Here is a 17,207-nt window from a genome sequence, read left to right as displayed (position 1 = left end):
TTGGTTTTTTGAGACAGGGTCTCATTATGTAGTCCAGGCCAGTCTCAAACTCACAGTGATCTTCTGCCTGCAGACTCCTGAGTGTTGGGATTACAGGTATGTACCACCATGCCTGGCAGGAAAACAATTTAATTCAAACAAGTGCATTAAGATTCCCACAGTGACAGCTACCCAGTCATTTATGCCTCCAAGGTTTGTGTAAGACAGTGGCAGTTAACCTATGGCACACATGCTGCAGCTGGCCGCTTATTATCATTGAAAGCTCTAAAAGGTTTGCTATCACTGGTCTAAAAACTATTAAAAGCATTGATACCAGATGAGAATGCTTCTGAAAATCTCAAACACACTGGGGTAATTTCTTCTGAGTGCACTGACTGAACAAACGTAAAGACACTCAGACAGGATGACTGAACTACAACTCTCCATGAGTAATAGTTCTCCTCTCTGGGCTTTCTTCCATTGTTGTGTTTATTCTACTTTGGGTGAATGTAAATTAGTACACTGAGCTAATATCATTCGTCAAGAGATGCTGTTTTAAAACCCTTAAAAATTGATTTGAGTCTATGGCTGTAAGACTCTGAAAGCACTCAGTCTCGTCTAAGTGTGATTTGATTCTGGATACAGCAAATAAAATATAGCTCAGGAACTGTGTTATGTTAGTTGTAATGAACAGAAGAGTAATCAAGATCTTCAACCATTCATAAAATGAAAACACCACAGGCCTACAAACGGCGATTAGCAACTCAATATAAACAATGATAGCTGGGGCTGTCAGCTTCCCCTACAACTCAGGAAGCAAGGATGTAGGTTTGAACATATGAACTTCCATTTAGGCTACAAAGAAAATATGCCAAGCAGATAGCTTTTAAGGCTTCCAGAACACCAGTTCTAATAATTCACAAAATTGTCTTTCCCCAAAACTCACTGTAAAAAGTAACGAAAGCTAAAATTTACGGTCTACCATATGTTGAATACTCTGCTTTTATTATCTCATTTATTTAATAAGTACAATTACTACATACTCTCATTTTGTGGATGAGCCTTAAGGCCTCAACTATGAATGCCGTGCAGGCAATACCCAAGTAAATTCCAGCCTCTTACCACATATCCAGTCCTGATGACTGCAGGCCCACAGGGCATTTCTATATAGACCCATAGTCCCATCTCTGTTTCATGATTACCCATTTAACTGTGATATTATCCAACAACCACATTCCCAAATTGATCTCTGATGATTTCTCAATCATTATCTTTTCCATTACTTGAGTTTAGAATCTCATCTTCTCCTTTGACTGCAGATCTGCACCCCCAAAATATTCTTTATTGAATCCCATACACTCTTTTTCCTATTTCTTTTTATTCTATTTTGGGTCTTTATCCTTTCAGTGCCTAATTTGCCAATAATCTTTTTGCTTTCATTATTTCCCCTCAATATGACCCATGCGGCAACTCCCTCCAGATCTTCTAATATCATAGTTTTGTTATTTTCCTTATAATCAAGAGCCAACGTTCTTCAGAATTTGTAAGATCACTGCACATGGCTTCAAATGGTAACTAAAGCTGTCTACCTTGTGGCCCAGTCTCCATTTTTCATACTTTCCTCCCATCCTATAATCAGATTCTCTGTTCCAGAAAGGCCCACACTTCCAGAATACCCACTAACCCTCCATTCCCCAAAAACCTAAATCCACAAGTGTCCCCCATCCCACCCAGCCTCATCTAGTCCCTGGAATACGCCTCTTCACTCCTTAGCAATCTATATGACCCAACATCCAAGATCTGTTTTTTTCTTTCACATTTTTTTTTTTTTTTGCGTTTATTAGTACTTGTCTGTATTAGAAAACAGTAACATTCATCTGGGGATCTGGTACATGTCTGCAACACATCTTAATTCTTTTTACATCTCTTTTTCCCTTCCCTTGATCTCAGTCTCCTTCCCATTTGCAAAAGATCTACCTCTGATGTTTCCCAATCATTTGAGTACTGTGTGCTGAATGCGCTCTGAACTTCTCTACCCAACATGAACACCATGAAGTTCTGCACTGTCCATGAACACACAACAGGTTTATATGTCTAGCTGATTTTAGTGGTATGTCTGCTTATCCACCTACCCATGTCTCTCTCTCTCTCTTTCTCTCTCTCTCCCTCTCTCTCTCTCTATATATATATACATATATACTCGTATATAAAAATCTCAATTCACTTTGAAAAAACTTGGAACTGAGAAATGTGCTTAAATAAATAGGCTAAAATAAAAATCCTTCCGTGGAAGCCTAAAAAATTGGACTGTGGTTGTCTACAGTAAAAAGGTGCAAACCAAAACCAAAACATCCTAATGATTTATTTTCCATATGAAAGTTGGACCTGATGTAGAGAACAATCAGGGATCAAGGACATATAAATTAAATTATAAATATCATGTATTAAAAATATCCCAATTAAAAATATCATTCAAAAATGAAGTTGTCAATAAAGACTGAAATTACAATTGTATGTCTTGTCTTGTATTCACAAGATAAAAATCTTGACAAAGTAATGCAGGACCGGTTTGTTCTGAATCACATGAACTCTCCTGCTCCTTCATACTTCCATCTGTAAAACAAGGTGAATATATGGATCTCACCAACCTCTAACGACTTCGGAAATTTCAAAAAAAAATTTACTAAGCGAAACGAAGTCTGATTGCTCTGGAGAATGGCTAACAGTAAGTGGAAAAATGGAAAGGGATCTATGCAGTAACTCATTCAACTCTTTTAACAACTACACCAGTAGGGTATCTCTTCTCTCGCTGACTATGTCTACTATGCGACTCATGACGGAGAACTCTTTACAGGACTGGCACTAGATCCAAGGTCATCTTATCTACTCTGCTTTTCAGCTGGATTGCCATTCCTAAGGTGTGAAAGAATTAAAGGGTCTACTTTCCCTTTTATTTCTACTTTCACTAGGAAGTGACACTGAGCATCTTGATAGGACTGGATACTTGATGTTAATTATAACCTCAATATTTCACAGAACCAGAACAAGCATTTGGAGGGTCTCTGCATGTCACTGGGGGAGGAAAAAGCAAAGCATAAGGAGCAGGTTTTAGACAGTGGAAAGAAGATCTACATGAGACCTTTAAGCCCTAATAAATCTTTCTTGTAGGCACCTTGATATATGTTCTTTCAGAGTAATCACAATGAAGAAGTCAGTGAGAGTGATAGTAAAAATATGCTATCATAGGGTGCTAGGTAACCAAGCTAAAGCTTGGTAAACAAGCTCAGTGGGCACCACATATGCAAGCTAGTAAGGTCCCATAAATCACTGTGACTAGGTACTAGGATTTCAAAGGCACACTCCGTAAGCTTTCTCGTAGACCTGTTGATTCAAGCTCCCATTGCATTGGGTTACCTATATGGCAGCATATAATGCTGACCTTTAAGTTTAAAAATAGTTCCAGTCCTCATCCCTACTAAAGATAGGCTGTACTGCCTACCACATGCGTGTACTACACTACACCCTTTACACAAGCTTTCTTTTAATGTTCATGACAGCCCTGTGAGGTAGATTATGTTAGTCATGATTTACAGAGAAAATAGAACTCAGAGAAACTGAAGCATTTTTACTATTCAAGGTCATAACTCTTATGTGTGGCAGATTTGTATCCACAAGAGGAATTGCTAAGTTCATCCAAATGAAGGAGATTTAGAGCAGAATGGAGAGAAAGTTTACCTTTTTCATGGACTAGTGTGTTCCATTTTACACTTTTAGCACCTAAAAATAAGTTATAATGTATTAAGGTGAACTAGCCTGTGCTTATTTGGACACTGACGACCTTCACCCCCCTGCAACCTGCATTTACAGTCCCACGACCCATTCCTCACTCCCAGGCAGGAGGCTCCCAGGGAATACTCAGAATTTGGATTTTGCAACGTAGGCATGGTGCTACTGGGCCAGGACTCAAGGAGGCTGCAGGTGAAGGAGGTGACCCCAGCTATGAGCACTAAGTGAGACCTGAGCCTTGTGAAGGCTACACCCATAAATCTCCCCTTCACAGGTGCCTCTGCCCCCTCCCCCATCACCACAGCTAACCATCCTCCCCTAAAATATTCATACCCCTGGCTGACCAGTCCCGTTTGTTTTCTTCTTTAGTGCTGTCTCAAAGGTTCATGACAACCACATTACACCATGCAAATTCTGAGGTAGAAGGACCATAGGAAGACAGACTGGTCAATTTTCCCCAGCCAAGGGGAGCTCTGACACTAGGGAGTCCAGACTGACATTCACCTCCTATCACCCTTCCTCATTTAACATTGCCTAACATGTTCTTTCTTTCCACCTTTTCTTCAACCTTCATCCCTCACCCTATTCATGACTTCATCTTTCCTTCCCATTTTGTGCCTCAGACAGCTATCTAGTCTAGCCCCCAAGTCTTAAAGGATTAACAAACATACCAAGGAACTCAGAAGTAAAAAGTGGACTAGTTTTTCAAAGCTATAAAATTAAGATAACACCCCAGGAAACAGGGAGATAGGAAGTCAGCTCAGGCTTCAATGACTACATGGTTAGCAGAGCTATCAAGAAGCCAGAATCAAGAACACAAAACAAAATACCAAGATCGTTAAAACCACACCACTGTGGCAAGGGAATGACCTGCCTGGCTCAAAAACTCAGGTAGGAACTTTCTCAAATGGGAAGGGGCATACAGCAAGTAGCAAGGGACAAACTATCTTTACTTTGTTCGCACAGTAAAAATCACCACCTAAGGTATAGACTTCAGAGGAGATATGCCATGTGAGGTAACAAGCTGTGTCACATGAAGAGGCATAGCAAAAAGCGCAGGTGCAGGTAAAACTCTACCTCTATATGAGATTACGCCACGAGGTTGGGTCCTCTACTCCACACACACCACAAGAGCTGTGCACTTTTATTTTGGGAACTTGGGCTCATGTCCCCCTGGCTTTCCACCTAGCACTTCAGCATGAGAATAAAAAGCTTTGTTTCTGTGCCAACGTGTTTCTGTCTGATTCTTCTAACAAACAGCACAAGAACCCACTGAGGCTGCAGGTGAACATTCTGACTAGGAAAAGAGACTTCCAGGCAACATCATAGTAATAGGCTATTTTAAAAATTCTGAACATGCTTATATCTTCCCTGAACTTATTCTGTACCTTCTGCATTTGCTAGTGCCCTCCCCCTCATCCCACCCCATCTCCAAATTTTCTGCCAGGATGGTATCTCATACCTTCTTTGGTCATGTGGTCCCCGTATCCCACAGACTCCATTACCCTTCCACTGATATCAGCACCCTGTTAACTATCTGCCTACCAGAATGGCTGCCCCCCAAACACTGTTCACCATTATGCTCTTGCTGGAGCTGCGGCCAGCTGAGCTTTGCTCCACGTGACGTGAGTAAGAAGGAAGGCAGAACAAGGCAGACTCCAGGGTTCATCCTTAGGAATTGTATTTTGCTGAAACTACTCTCGCTGTTTTGGAATCTAGCACTCATTAAATGAGTAACTTTTTAGAATATAGATATATCCTCAAAGTGTAGCCTGAAAACGAACACTTGTTCTTCTACTTTTTTCCACCCTGCTCCAATGCTACACAGAGAAAAATCCTCATTTTTACACCTATAAGAAGCATACAAACCTTGGCCAAGGCCATCTGAGCCTCGGTTTTTCATCCTTCAAAGTGGAAAAATTCTTTTGACATTTGATGTAATTGTTTCCAGGAATAAATCAGGAATATAAGGCTTGAGGAATGAGAAAGTATATAAAATCAGGCCTTACATTAGAAGGTACGGTATCTACCTGAGTTTTCTGAGCAGCTGTAGTCAAAGACTGTTCATATATACCAAATAGATAATAATGTGTGACATTTAGAATAAAGAGCAAAAGTAATTAAATTTTCCAGTGAATTTAACTTTTCAAATAAATTTCTTTCATATACTCAGATTCAGTCTGTAATAATAATGTAAGATCATAGTCTTTTGCCTTTTCTTCTATGTATCCTTTCATCATTTCACCTTAGAAATTATTCTAGGGCAGTGGTGGTAAACTTATGGCACAAGACCTGCAGCCCGCCGTTTGGTATCTCTGAAAGCTCTAAAAGGTACACCATCACTGTCCTAGGGTATCATTTTATCATTAACTCTAGAAAGAAAAATTAAGATTTAGGCCCAAACCATTATCTTCCAAGAGAAACTAATCTAATCTTTTCTTATGTATAGCAAAGAAATAGGCTTATTTTTACCAAAAGATTCTTTATGAGTTATTAAAATCCAATTACCATTTATTCTTACAGACATCTAAAATCACCCTGACAATACAAGATTGAAAAAGCAAAGAATAGGGGCTAGGGATATAGCTCAGTGGCACAGTACCTGCCTGGCGAGCATGAACTCCTGAGCTCAATTCACAGTACCCCCCACACCACAAAAAAGCAAAGAATGGAAAATCGAGATGTTAACTGGTTTCATTCGTATCACAGCATATTGCTGAAACTGACTTGCAATATTCAAAAGAAGAAAAAAAAAAAAGATAGGCCCTTAGTTTAAAAAGGGAACTAGCCAAAAAATATTCACTGAACACCTAATCTATGAAAGACAAGGAGTAAAACTCTGAAAGTTTTCCAAAACTTATCTTAATTTTTTAATACCATTTTAACACAAGCAGTTTTGCTCACTGTTTGCAGTCTTTAATCTCTTTTGTGAAATGGAGCTTCTCTGCAAATAACGAAATGACACCTATATCTATTTAAATCACATATAAAATCACCTTTTCTCAAAAACTATGACAACTTTTTCAAATTGGGAATTTGTTCTCTTTCTAAGTTTTTGCTATAAGGTTCACTGTTAAAATTTTAGTTCATTTTAAATTTCCTAAAGCACTAAAATAATCAGTAGATATAACAGAATCTTTCTCAGTCAGAAAAGTACTCCTTTTCTAAAACACGGAGTTGACATAAACACCTAAACACGTCATCTTACTAGAAATGTTCTTTTCTTTGTAATTCTGTATAATTCACTATAATTTATAGTTCTTTAAAAAGACACATGATCTTTTTTGTATGGTTTCCCCACCCCCTCTCTAATTTCCTACTGTAGTGAACCTTCTTCAATGAGTTTGGACTAGAATGATCAGGTAAAATTAAAAAGAGAAAAAGAAAAGGTCAACACTTTGATAAATCCTCTCAAAACACTTGGAAGAGTATTTCCTTAAAGATGTATTTATTCACATTTGTCCAAAACAGAAAAACATACACACAAAGCAACAAAAATATGACTATACAGAGGAGGGCAGCCTTGAAATCAGCCAGTTGTTTTCTGAAATGGAGAAGACACACACTGGCCTGAACTTACTCCAATATGGCAGCTGCCTCTTTGCCTGGTTGCTATGGACACATCCCCGTCATTCCTGTACTTTCTACTCTCCAGACGTGTTTATGACAGGCCGAGGTGTTTCCTATTATGGTGCCTATGTCTGCACAACACACAACCTGCCAGGAATAAGAGCCAGAGGCTGCCACGATAGGGATTATGGTGCAGCAGACCTGAGATGCTGATGAGAAAACGAGCATGCTCTGGACACAACTCCACGGTGCTCACTAACAGACTAAAGCCAACACGCACATCCTCTCTTCCCAGGCTAGGAGAAAACGCATTCAGACAGGTCATCTTCACACTAACAAGATATTACTACTAAAATAAGTATAAAAGAGGCCAGTTTAAGACTATATGGCCTTAATGTTTTTTGCCTGTGGACTATAAACTTTTAATTTAAATGACACTAATCTAGCATATGTTGTGATAGCATTTCTGAGAGATGAATATCCATAAGCAGAAGTCAGATTCTTAAGTGAGAAATACTCAGGACTCTTGTCAGTGAAAAAGAAACACTTTCTTTAAAAGGAGGATTTATAATACTTCAACTTTCTCAATCCAAGGCAAGAAATGGAATTTATATTAACCAACGTCATATACCCTGTATACTAATTTATGTGACCACTTATAAAATGGTACATTGCTGCTCACTGGATTTGGCCTAAAAACCATATAGAAAGCCTCCTTTGAAGAGTAAAACAAAAAGCAACTATTCCCCTAAGACAATCACAAACAGAATCCTTTGCAAGTCAAAAGAGAAAGACTTACTAGATCTAATTAAGAAAAGGGAGGTCTGGGGGGAAATTTTTTTTTTTTGCATAATTTCCCTGTGTTAGAATAGTGTTAAGACTTACAGGACACTTATGAAGAAAGTAGAGTGCTCCCATGCTCTCCACATCCAGGGTCCCCTGTTATTAACATTTTGTATTAGTAAGGCACATGTGTCACGTTACTGAGCCAATACTGATACATGATTAACTAAAGTCCATACTATACTTAGATCTTAGCTTACATCTAATGAATGTTCTTCTTCTGTTCCAGAATCCAACCCAGGGCGTCATGTTATATTTACTTGTCATTTCTCCTCAGGCTCCTCTTGGTTTAGCTTTTCCTTGTTTTTGATAACCTTGACAGTTTCGAAGGATTCTGGTCAAGTATATGGTAAAATGTCTCTCAAGTGGAATTTATCTGACATTTTCCTCATCATATTGGAGTTATATGCTTTTGGTAGGAAAAAGTCACAGACACAAAGTGCCATTTTAATTAGATCATATAGAGTACACCCTACCAATACAAGTTACCACTGTAAAAGTTGATCTTTTTTTATGTTTGCTTTTTAATTTTTTGGTGCTGAGGACCAAAGCCAGGACCTCCCGTTTGCTAGACAACCATTCTACCACTGAGCTAAATCCCTAGTCCCAAAGTCGATCCTGATAACCTGATGAGATAGTCTGTCAGGTTTCTCACTGCAGAGCTACTCTTTTTTCCCACTGTTCCTACTGTACCACTTGGAAGGAAGCCAATATGCACAATCCACATATAAGGAGCCCAGGGCTATGGTCTCCCTCCTTTTGAGTAGAATATCTACGTAAGTTATTTAAAATTCTAGACAAGAGATTTGCCTATTCTCCCCCATTTAATTATTCAATCAATTATTTATATCAATATGAACTCACATATATTTGTTTTGAAAATTACTGTAATCTACTACTACACCATTTTTTTTTTTTTTGCTCAAATTATTCCAGCATTCGCCATGGGGAACTCTTTAAGTTTGCTCTTGCACCCTTTTGATATGTGGACATCAATATGGGGTTTTGTTTGACTACCTCTTTACTTGATGGCACTACAAGATGCTCCAGGTTCATCTTGATATCTCCTATGTGAGTTCCTAAAGCCAGTTATTTTTTCAAGGAGGGATATTAGAAAAACAAAATGTGAGTGTCCCTCAACTAACATTTGTCTGACATTTTTCAGGTGTGTGACTAGGGTATGACTGCTGCTAGGTGTGTGACTAGGGTATGACTAATCTCAACTGATAGGACAAGGAAGTATCTGTAGTATAACAAGATGCTTAAATGTTGAAGGGTGGAATGGGGGGACTGTATTCTTAATGCACTTTTCTTAATGTAAATATTAATAAGACATTTGTGTCTGGGTTTCTTTCAGACTCACTGGGAGGAATAACAGAGATACACCCATTTATATAAATGCTGGATATTCTTTCCCACTGTTGTAGATATTTTTGCTAGAAAATGCTCCGGGAATTTTAGATAATCACATAAAAAGTCAAGCCACTTTGATGGACTATTTTGTAAAATTACACAAACAAAAGGTGAACTCTAAAAATAGAAATAGTGAATAAAAATCATACAAAACAAACTGGCTTTGTAAAAGCCATTGCGGGTAGCTATGCAAAGGAAACACCACAATAGTCTGTTCTGGTTAGTCGACATTAAGCCACCATTAGAAGCTCTTCAAGACAGAAATCAGGATGGCAAACAACCTCACCCCCTTCCCAAAATACGAAAAAGAAGGGCTAATGATATTCTTTTATAGATGCAAATATGACATACTAATATCTACTGTGTTTCAGTCTTGATAATTCTCTCCTTTTAACTCACCAAATCATCATACCAACTATTTACCAGTGTTTCCCTGAAAACAAGACCTAACTGGAAAACAAACTTCAGCTGTAATTAATAGCTGATCGTTACCATGGTGATGATCAATGTCCTGCAGACGATTATAACTCACTATTCTCTCCCTCTGTAGCTGCTCTGTAATAGCAGGTAAGGCAAGGACAGGTTGACTGGGACTGGCATTCTTTACCTATAGTTAGGTCTTATTTGGGGGGCAGCACTGAATAGATGAAAAAACTGAAGCATGGAAGGTAAAGTGGTCCAATTTACATTTAGCAAAAGTCAGAAGATGAATTTGACCACAGTAGCCTTGCTAAAGATGGCTGCTCTAAACCTACAGACCATTCTGCCTGAGGAGTAGACTACCTAATGAACAGAAGATTTCAGCTACAGCAATTTGCCACCTTTCTCCTCTACTAGAAAAACCTAATTGACGGTAGAGAAAGAAAACTCTTTAAGTTGTTTAAACCAAACATATCTAATGAAAATATGACAAGACTGTTTCGCTGCTGATTTGGATGACTATGTCCAAGTATGTTCAGTGTCCTTAAATGACAAGCAAAATGCTTTCAGGTGGCCTACATATCAGCGTTTTTTCATTGTCACATATTAATTCAATCTGTTTTTGAAAAAATATAACTAGCACCTCAAACCTATGATTTATCATTAAATCACTTTTAAAGTAAGGCATTCAAGTGAGTATTTACATTTTAAAATAAAATACTTTAATATCTTTAACATATACTAGCAGATATGAATATACATAGAAATGACAAAGTTTGAGCAACACTAATTTAGACTGTAATTTCTTACAGAATAGAAATTAGAGCTATTATGTGCTTATACTGTAAGGAGTATAGGACTTCTGTGTACAGTTCAGACAGGTAAGCACATATAATTTATGGAACACCCAGTATGTGTTCTGCAACAAATGAGTTTTGCTGCATACAGCTAATGATCTCAAAGAGGTGCAGAGAAGTAAAGCATGTTGAGCACTTCAGAGAAGGTATGTTGCCCAAAATATTAGCTAGGAAGAGAACAGAACTAAAATTTGAAGCCCAAGTTCAGCTGAGGAAAAAAAAAGTTTCTTTTCATTCTGCAAAGCTGCCAAAAGAATCACTGACCAATAACCTCTAAGACTATAAACATATTATTACTATTGCTGGTAATCCAATTTAGTTTCCTAATGAACACAAAAGAATTGCTTGCTGTTGAAGCAAATATAAAGAGATATGGTGAATAAATGAAAATGTCTTCTTAAATGCCTTTCAAATGAATGTGAATACTAAGATAAAGGGCTTCCTATTTCTCTACTCTATAAAGATCTCAGACTAACCATAACAACTACCACAAGGGCCAGGTATATAACAAGTCTCAGCAATATATAGTTTTAAAAACAAATTGTTTGCTTTGGCTGCCCAAGAAAAAAATTCAACTACATATTTTATTGAGCAACTGAACATCATGATATAAATCATGCTTCACATCTCTTACATACTTGTATCTTCAGTAACAACTACAATCTATGTGACTGTTACCGAAATCTTTCGGAATTGAACCAAAGCATGATCTATTGTCTTGCTGTGTTTGGGGAAAAATAGATTATTTATTCTATTTCTAACATTGATAAAAGTTATTTCATCATAACTAAACCTCAAATTTTGAAATTTTTTAAAAAGGTAGTTCAAAATGCTTTTGAACAGGACTTACCATTCTCCCATAAATCAATAAATGAAAGCGATTTTTCTAGTAAAGAATGGTTTTACTAATCATAAAAATGAGAGGTTTTAGATCATTAAATGTTAGGACCAGGGATATTGAAGTCTCCTGATACTGAATACTGACATAGGAACTCACTGATAGCAATGGAGACAATGTTGTTTACACCTTAGTATCTCGCTCAAGTAAAGTCAAGGTCTTACTATTCAGTGAAACGGAATTTTTATTGAGAGCATTTCCCTCTTTCTATTATTAAAAGCAAAGAAAGCATTTTTTTTCTAATAGTACTTATAAAAACAAGGACTCATTTCCTTCATATTCATTTTAAGGCACTATATGTGAGCTTCATAAATCTTTCCCAAATCTATTTTTATTCACTACATGAAAGACATCCAACTTAAATCATTAAAAAGTTAAGTTTCTATATTATAAAAGACACGTTTTTAAAATTTAAAAGTTTTACTTCGCATGCATTAACTCAATAACTCTCTTTTCTAAGTTTTAAATACAGTATTTTAAAATTTTACAACTGTTGCTATTTTTACCGTGTACTGTTTTTCCCACCTTTCTTCTTAGCAAAATTCAGCATTTGCTTCTTTTCTAAATTTTCTTGTGTTTGTGCAGTGCTATGATACCGTAATATTAAGCCACTTCCACGAACATCCCTGATTCCTTCAAGCACCTTTCGTGCCTGGAAAAAAATTGATCAGCATCACACAAAGTGCTTGTCTACATTACACACTGACCATCCATCCCAAAGCAGCAGGGGGAGCAGCCAGAAAAGTACCAAGGAAAAGCAACCCAAAAAAACACCTTTCAAGTATAGGCAACAGAAACATGCTAAAGGTATTTGTCAAAAACAGGAGATAGGGCCAGGAGGGATATAGCTCAGTTGCACAGAGCCTGCCTGGTAAGCACAAAGTCCTGAGTTCGATTCCCCGTACCAAAAACAAATAAAGAAATGAATTAAAAATGAGATAGAATAAAAGAAGTCACAATCACATTTGCAAAACTGGCCTACGTACCTCTCTAAAATGGACTACAGAAAAACCTTACATGTCTCAGAAGGACGCCTGAATCCTAACTTCAGGACAGACTTTTAGCTTGAAAGCCAATAGTTTCCAGTAATGCCAAGATTCAGAACTGGCCCCCAAATTAGAGTAGAAACAAAATACATTTCTCTCATGATGTTGTATTTTAGGGAGAACTCAAAATGATTTTTTCTCCAAACATCACTGCACTTACAAAGGCCTGGTGAAATGTACAAAAGAATTAAATTACAGGGTTCCAAGGCATAAAGGCTTTGAAAGACCTGATGTCTGGACCTCTGTCCTGCCCTCCTAGCCATTCCCTCCCACCCTTATATACTTTCCATGACAGAAAAGTGAAAACACTATGAAACCACTCTGCATTAAAAAGTACTTTACTAAACATGTACTTAAGTTTTCAAGATTTATACACAAGGATGGAAAAGTGCTCATGATGTTGCACATATTTTAAAGGTTAATAAGGGCTGTCTTTCAGTTTTATACTAAAATTTTTTAAAATGTATTTAGTTTGTCTGCCTGGAATTCTAAATTTAAGAAAATTTAAAGTAAATTTAAGAAAACACTAAACTTCTAACTAAAACTTCAAAATATTCTATCAGTTATCTAAGAACAGTTACCTAAGAATTATACTTCATGAAATTTAAAATGTCTATCATAAATTACATCTAAATAGTAAAAACAAACAAAAAACCATTTTAGCCAAAGAGACAATCAATAAAGTTTTACCTAAACCCCAAATAATAAAGGTACAGGGCCTATTCTTGTCAGATACTGTTCTAGCTAATTACTCTATACATATTTTTTGGAAACTCTCACGTTAACCTTACACCCACATTTTGCCAAGGAGACTGAAACTAAAAAAGCTTAAGTCATTTTTTTATTCCAGGAAGAAGTAGAATAAAACCATGACTGAACTTTCAGGTCTGCACGTCTCCAAGCTTTTAAGACCCCACTAAAACTGCTCTCGATTGTAGCAATGAGGTTCCAAAGGATATCTGCACAAATCTCAGGCAGATCAGTGTGCTTATCAGGGTAAATGCTGTAGATGTAATCACTCAAATTAAATGCCATCTGGAATCTCTTACCCTAGTCGGTACAAGTATCCTACATGTGTTTCAGCTAACCCTGCCTTACCCAAAATTTCAATAGTTTTTCCTGCTTCTACACCATCAACAAGCACTAGGTACACTACAATGCCAGTACAGAAACTACAGCACGTTGCTTCTAACACCGTTTTTAACTAATGTTTTAGTTTTCCTTGTTAAGATTTTTTTAAAATTCATGTAACTTGTTAATTCATTCAATATTTTTTTAATCTTTTAGGAGTAAAATTTTAAAAACCACGAGAAACGCAGAGAGGGGGTCCTACTTTTTTAAAGGCCAAAACAGAACAGTGAGAGAATGAGTGCCAGTAAGACTAACAACCAAAAACCAGTGTTTCAGATTTATTCATTCATACTAAAGACACATCAAACAATTGAGCCGACGACGTAAATCAAGCTGTGTGTATTTCTAGTCCAGACAGAAGGCAGAGTGCCACTCACAGAGACCTTCTCATCAGCTGCTCCAACTCAGGTCATAGCTCTTGTGGATGTGGTTTATTTGTGCCCTTGTTATCAAGCAGAAGGGTACCTTTACATCCCTCACCAAGAGTTTTTCTTTCTAGGCTAATCCTTTTTCATCTGGAAAACATCATGTGAGCACAACACTAATTTCCAAATGAATGAACTGAAGAAGAAATGAATGGCCTAGATATTAAGTTGAAGCAGCAGCTCCAGCTGTGCTAGGCTTCATTTTCAAAAGTGTAATGTCAATCATCTTTCAACCACAAGTCACAGAAACACAGCTAGAATGACCACATTTTGAAAAAGCACTTCTCACTCTACCTGTTTCACTTCAACCAAATAAACCCATTTCCCCTACTAACCCTGTGAATTAACTCAAATTTTAATTTGGAACCTACACCATGAAGATTTTTTTAAAAAAAATCTCCCACTTATTTAGTGCCGTGAAAGAAAGATATCATTTTGAGGAATTATTGTGACTTGAAATGTTTTCATCTTAAAGTACAGATAAACTACTTCACAGATGAAGTCACTTAACAATACAATGTTAGAATGCACATTAATTTTCACACTAAGCGTATGGAGTAGCAATTGAGGTGCATTTCGCTGAAAAAGTATTGTCAAATCATCTTGAAAATGTTAACAAATGTGTGTATTTTGCTAGATGCCTTCAGATTCTGCTCTGCCTTTTATGACAAAAAATCAACTAGGCAACTGAGAACTCAGGTCCACTGCAGAGCAGTTTCACTGAATATTTAGGACACTGGAGATAGCAGCGTATGTGGACTGCTACTATAAATCAAATTATGAAAAACGACTAACATTTTATAAAAAAAAAATAATTGAGTCTAATGAGACTCAATGAGGTTCTTCTACCCAAGGGGAGAGGAAGAGTCCCAATAAGAAAGCAATATCCCCTCATTTTAATGAGGAACTCTGCCAAATTTAGAAATGAGTTCCAAATGACAAAACAAGCCACAGGAATCTGATCATCCTATGTACCTGGGTAGGTCAATGTGCTCATGGGTAGGTAAGTTACCTGCAGGCAGGGTGTAGGGGAACTCCTTTTATTTATTTGAAGCCAACTTTCCCTTTAAATAACAATGCTATCTATATAAGCAATGTTAACAGAAGTGATAAGCTAGTGGCTCAATGCTATGGCTTTTTAGTAAAAACTGCAAGAGAAAGAAACAGGTGAGATAAAAATTACAGCAAGCATTTAAAAAAGGTATCACTCATTGAAAGCCATGTACACATAAACAGTAAAATGGCACAATCTTCTTGACCTTGGAAATAGGTGGCCCCAAACAAGTACCTTTTAGAGGCAACTATTACAGTCACGACCGGTCCTTACTAGCTGAACTAACTCCCCCCACCATCTGCATCCAACATGGTCATGCTTCCTTTCCTGTCCCCTCAGCCAGCCAGTCATTAAAAGCACACAAAATCCCCATTATTCCCTTGCACAACTAAACACAAAAAGAACAGGAATTTCAAAAAAATACAGCACAAGTAAGACAGTACCTTGTCTCCAGGCTATTTCAAGGCTGCCTCAGACTGAAGGTTATTTCTCAGTCCCCAAGCCCCATTAATTGCCAAGACCAGCACCTTAGCACCTATGACACAAATGCCCAGCCAAAGCCTCATGGTAACTAAGTGACCTCAGGCTCTGGGCTTGCCTTCTAATTCTGAAGGAAACAAAGGTAACGATCACGGTGAACCTTCCAACTTCATTCACGTTCCCGTGGACGTGTGATATCTAAAGGATCGGCTCTTGCAGGCCACCTAGACAACTAGATAACCGGGAGGGAAGCTTCCAAGTTCAGTAAACTCTTCTGAGTTTGAAGGCAGTAGGTGGCGGCCTCCAACTGATTTCACTGACGCGCAGCAACTCTTATTTCCACCCGGGAATCCCAAGAATACCTATAAATACGCACTGCCAACTGACCCTACTGGATTTCTGCTGCAAAGGCAAAGTGTCACTTAACAGCCCTGTGTCTTGGGGCTACTCAATCAAACTGTGTCAAAGTTGCTTTTGCAAAATGTTTGATTTATCTATAGTGAGTGGGAGAGAGAAGGAAGGCATGGAAATAAGAACCTCCCTTCTAGGGAGCAAACCAGCTAATATGCAGTAAATGTGACCGATCTCTAGGTATTTCCCTGGCCACCGGGCCTGGCGCCTCCCCATTGCGGGGATGGGCAGCAAGGGGCACCGGGACAGCAGGCGGGGGCTTACCTTGTTCGAGGCCATCTCACTGACGGAGTGCCTAGTCTGCAAGGTCTCTAGCTGGTCCAGACACCAGTCCAGCTCCTCCAGGGTCTCGCTGGCCAGTTTCTGGTAGGCCTCCTCTGCGAAGAGACAGGGAAAGGGGGGCTCAGTCCTCAAGCGCTTCGCGGGGCCGCTGGCGAGTTCAAAAGGGGCCATTCTGCCGTACCCCGCCATGCTCGGGTGCCCGGTGCCCGCACATGAGGGCTGCTCCTTCATATTGCCCAGCCCGGCGGCGGCAGCGCGGCGGGGGCCGAGGCTGTGCTCGCGGGGATGCCTGCGTCGGCGAGGCGCGGGTTATCCAGCTTGGCGTTCACTCTCGGCCTGCCGGAGGGCGCGAAGCGCGACACGCGCCAACTTTTCCGGGACGGCGCCGGCAGCCGGTGCGCCTATGGCGCGGCGCTCGGGTCGGATGCTGGGGATGCCCGCTCCGGAGGCCGCCCCGACCCCGCCGGTCCTCAGCTCCGAGGCCCCGCCGAGCGTCCCGCAGGGCGCTCGGAGCAATGAATCAGCCGCGCCGGGTGCGCGGCACCACGTTTCCTGTTTTCTTTCTCAAGTCCTGGGGCGGCGAGCGCAGCGCGGCCCCATCGCGCTTTCCGG

The 17,207-nt window shown here is 39.0% G+C and overlaps 1 protein-coding gene across 8 annotated transcripts in view; it reads right to left on the bottom strand.

The window, feature by feature from the left end:
* Nucleotides 1–17,207, bottom strand: part of Pde4d (phosphodiesterase 4D, cAMP-specific) — a 1,338,202-nt gene that overhangs the window by 38,050 nt on the left and 1,282,945 nt on the right. For 7 of the 8 annotated variants that reach the window (XM_013518413.1, XM_005392663.2, XM_005392664.2 and 4 more), the window contains one exon: nucleotides 16,578–16,690. In XM_013518413.1, the coding sequence (XP_013373867.1) occupies nucleotides 16,578–16,690 (113 nt within the window). Of the gene's footprint in view, nucleotides 1–16,577; nucleotides 16,691–16,776; nucleotides 17,202–17,207 lie in introns of those variants that run through there. The other variant, XM_005392670.2, reaches the window with a different exon arrangement.

Source organism: Chinchilla lanigera, unplaced genomic scaffold (assembly GCF_000276665.1).
Source record: "Chinchilla lanigera isolate Chin_1 unplaced genomic scaffold, ChiLan1.0 scaffold00045, whole genome shotgun sequence".
Taxonomy (NCBI): domain Eukaryota; kingdom Metazoa; phylum Chordata; class Mammalia; order Rodentia; family Chinchillidae; genus Chinchilla; species Chinchilla lanigera.
The sequence above is the reverse complement of the archived record's forward strand: the minus strand, read 5'-3'. Positions and strand labels throughout refer to the sequence as shown.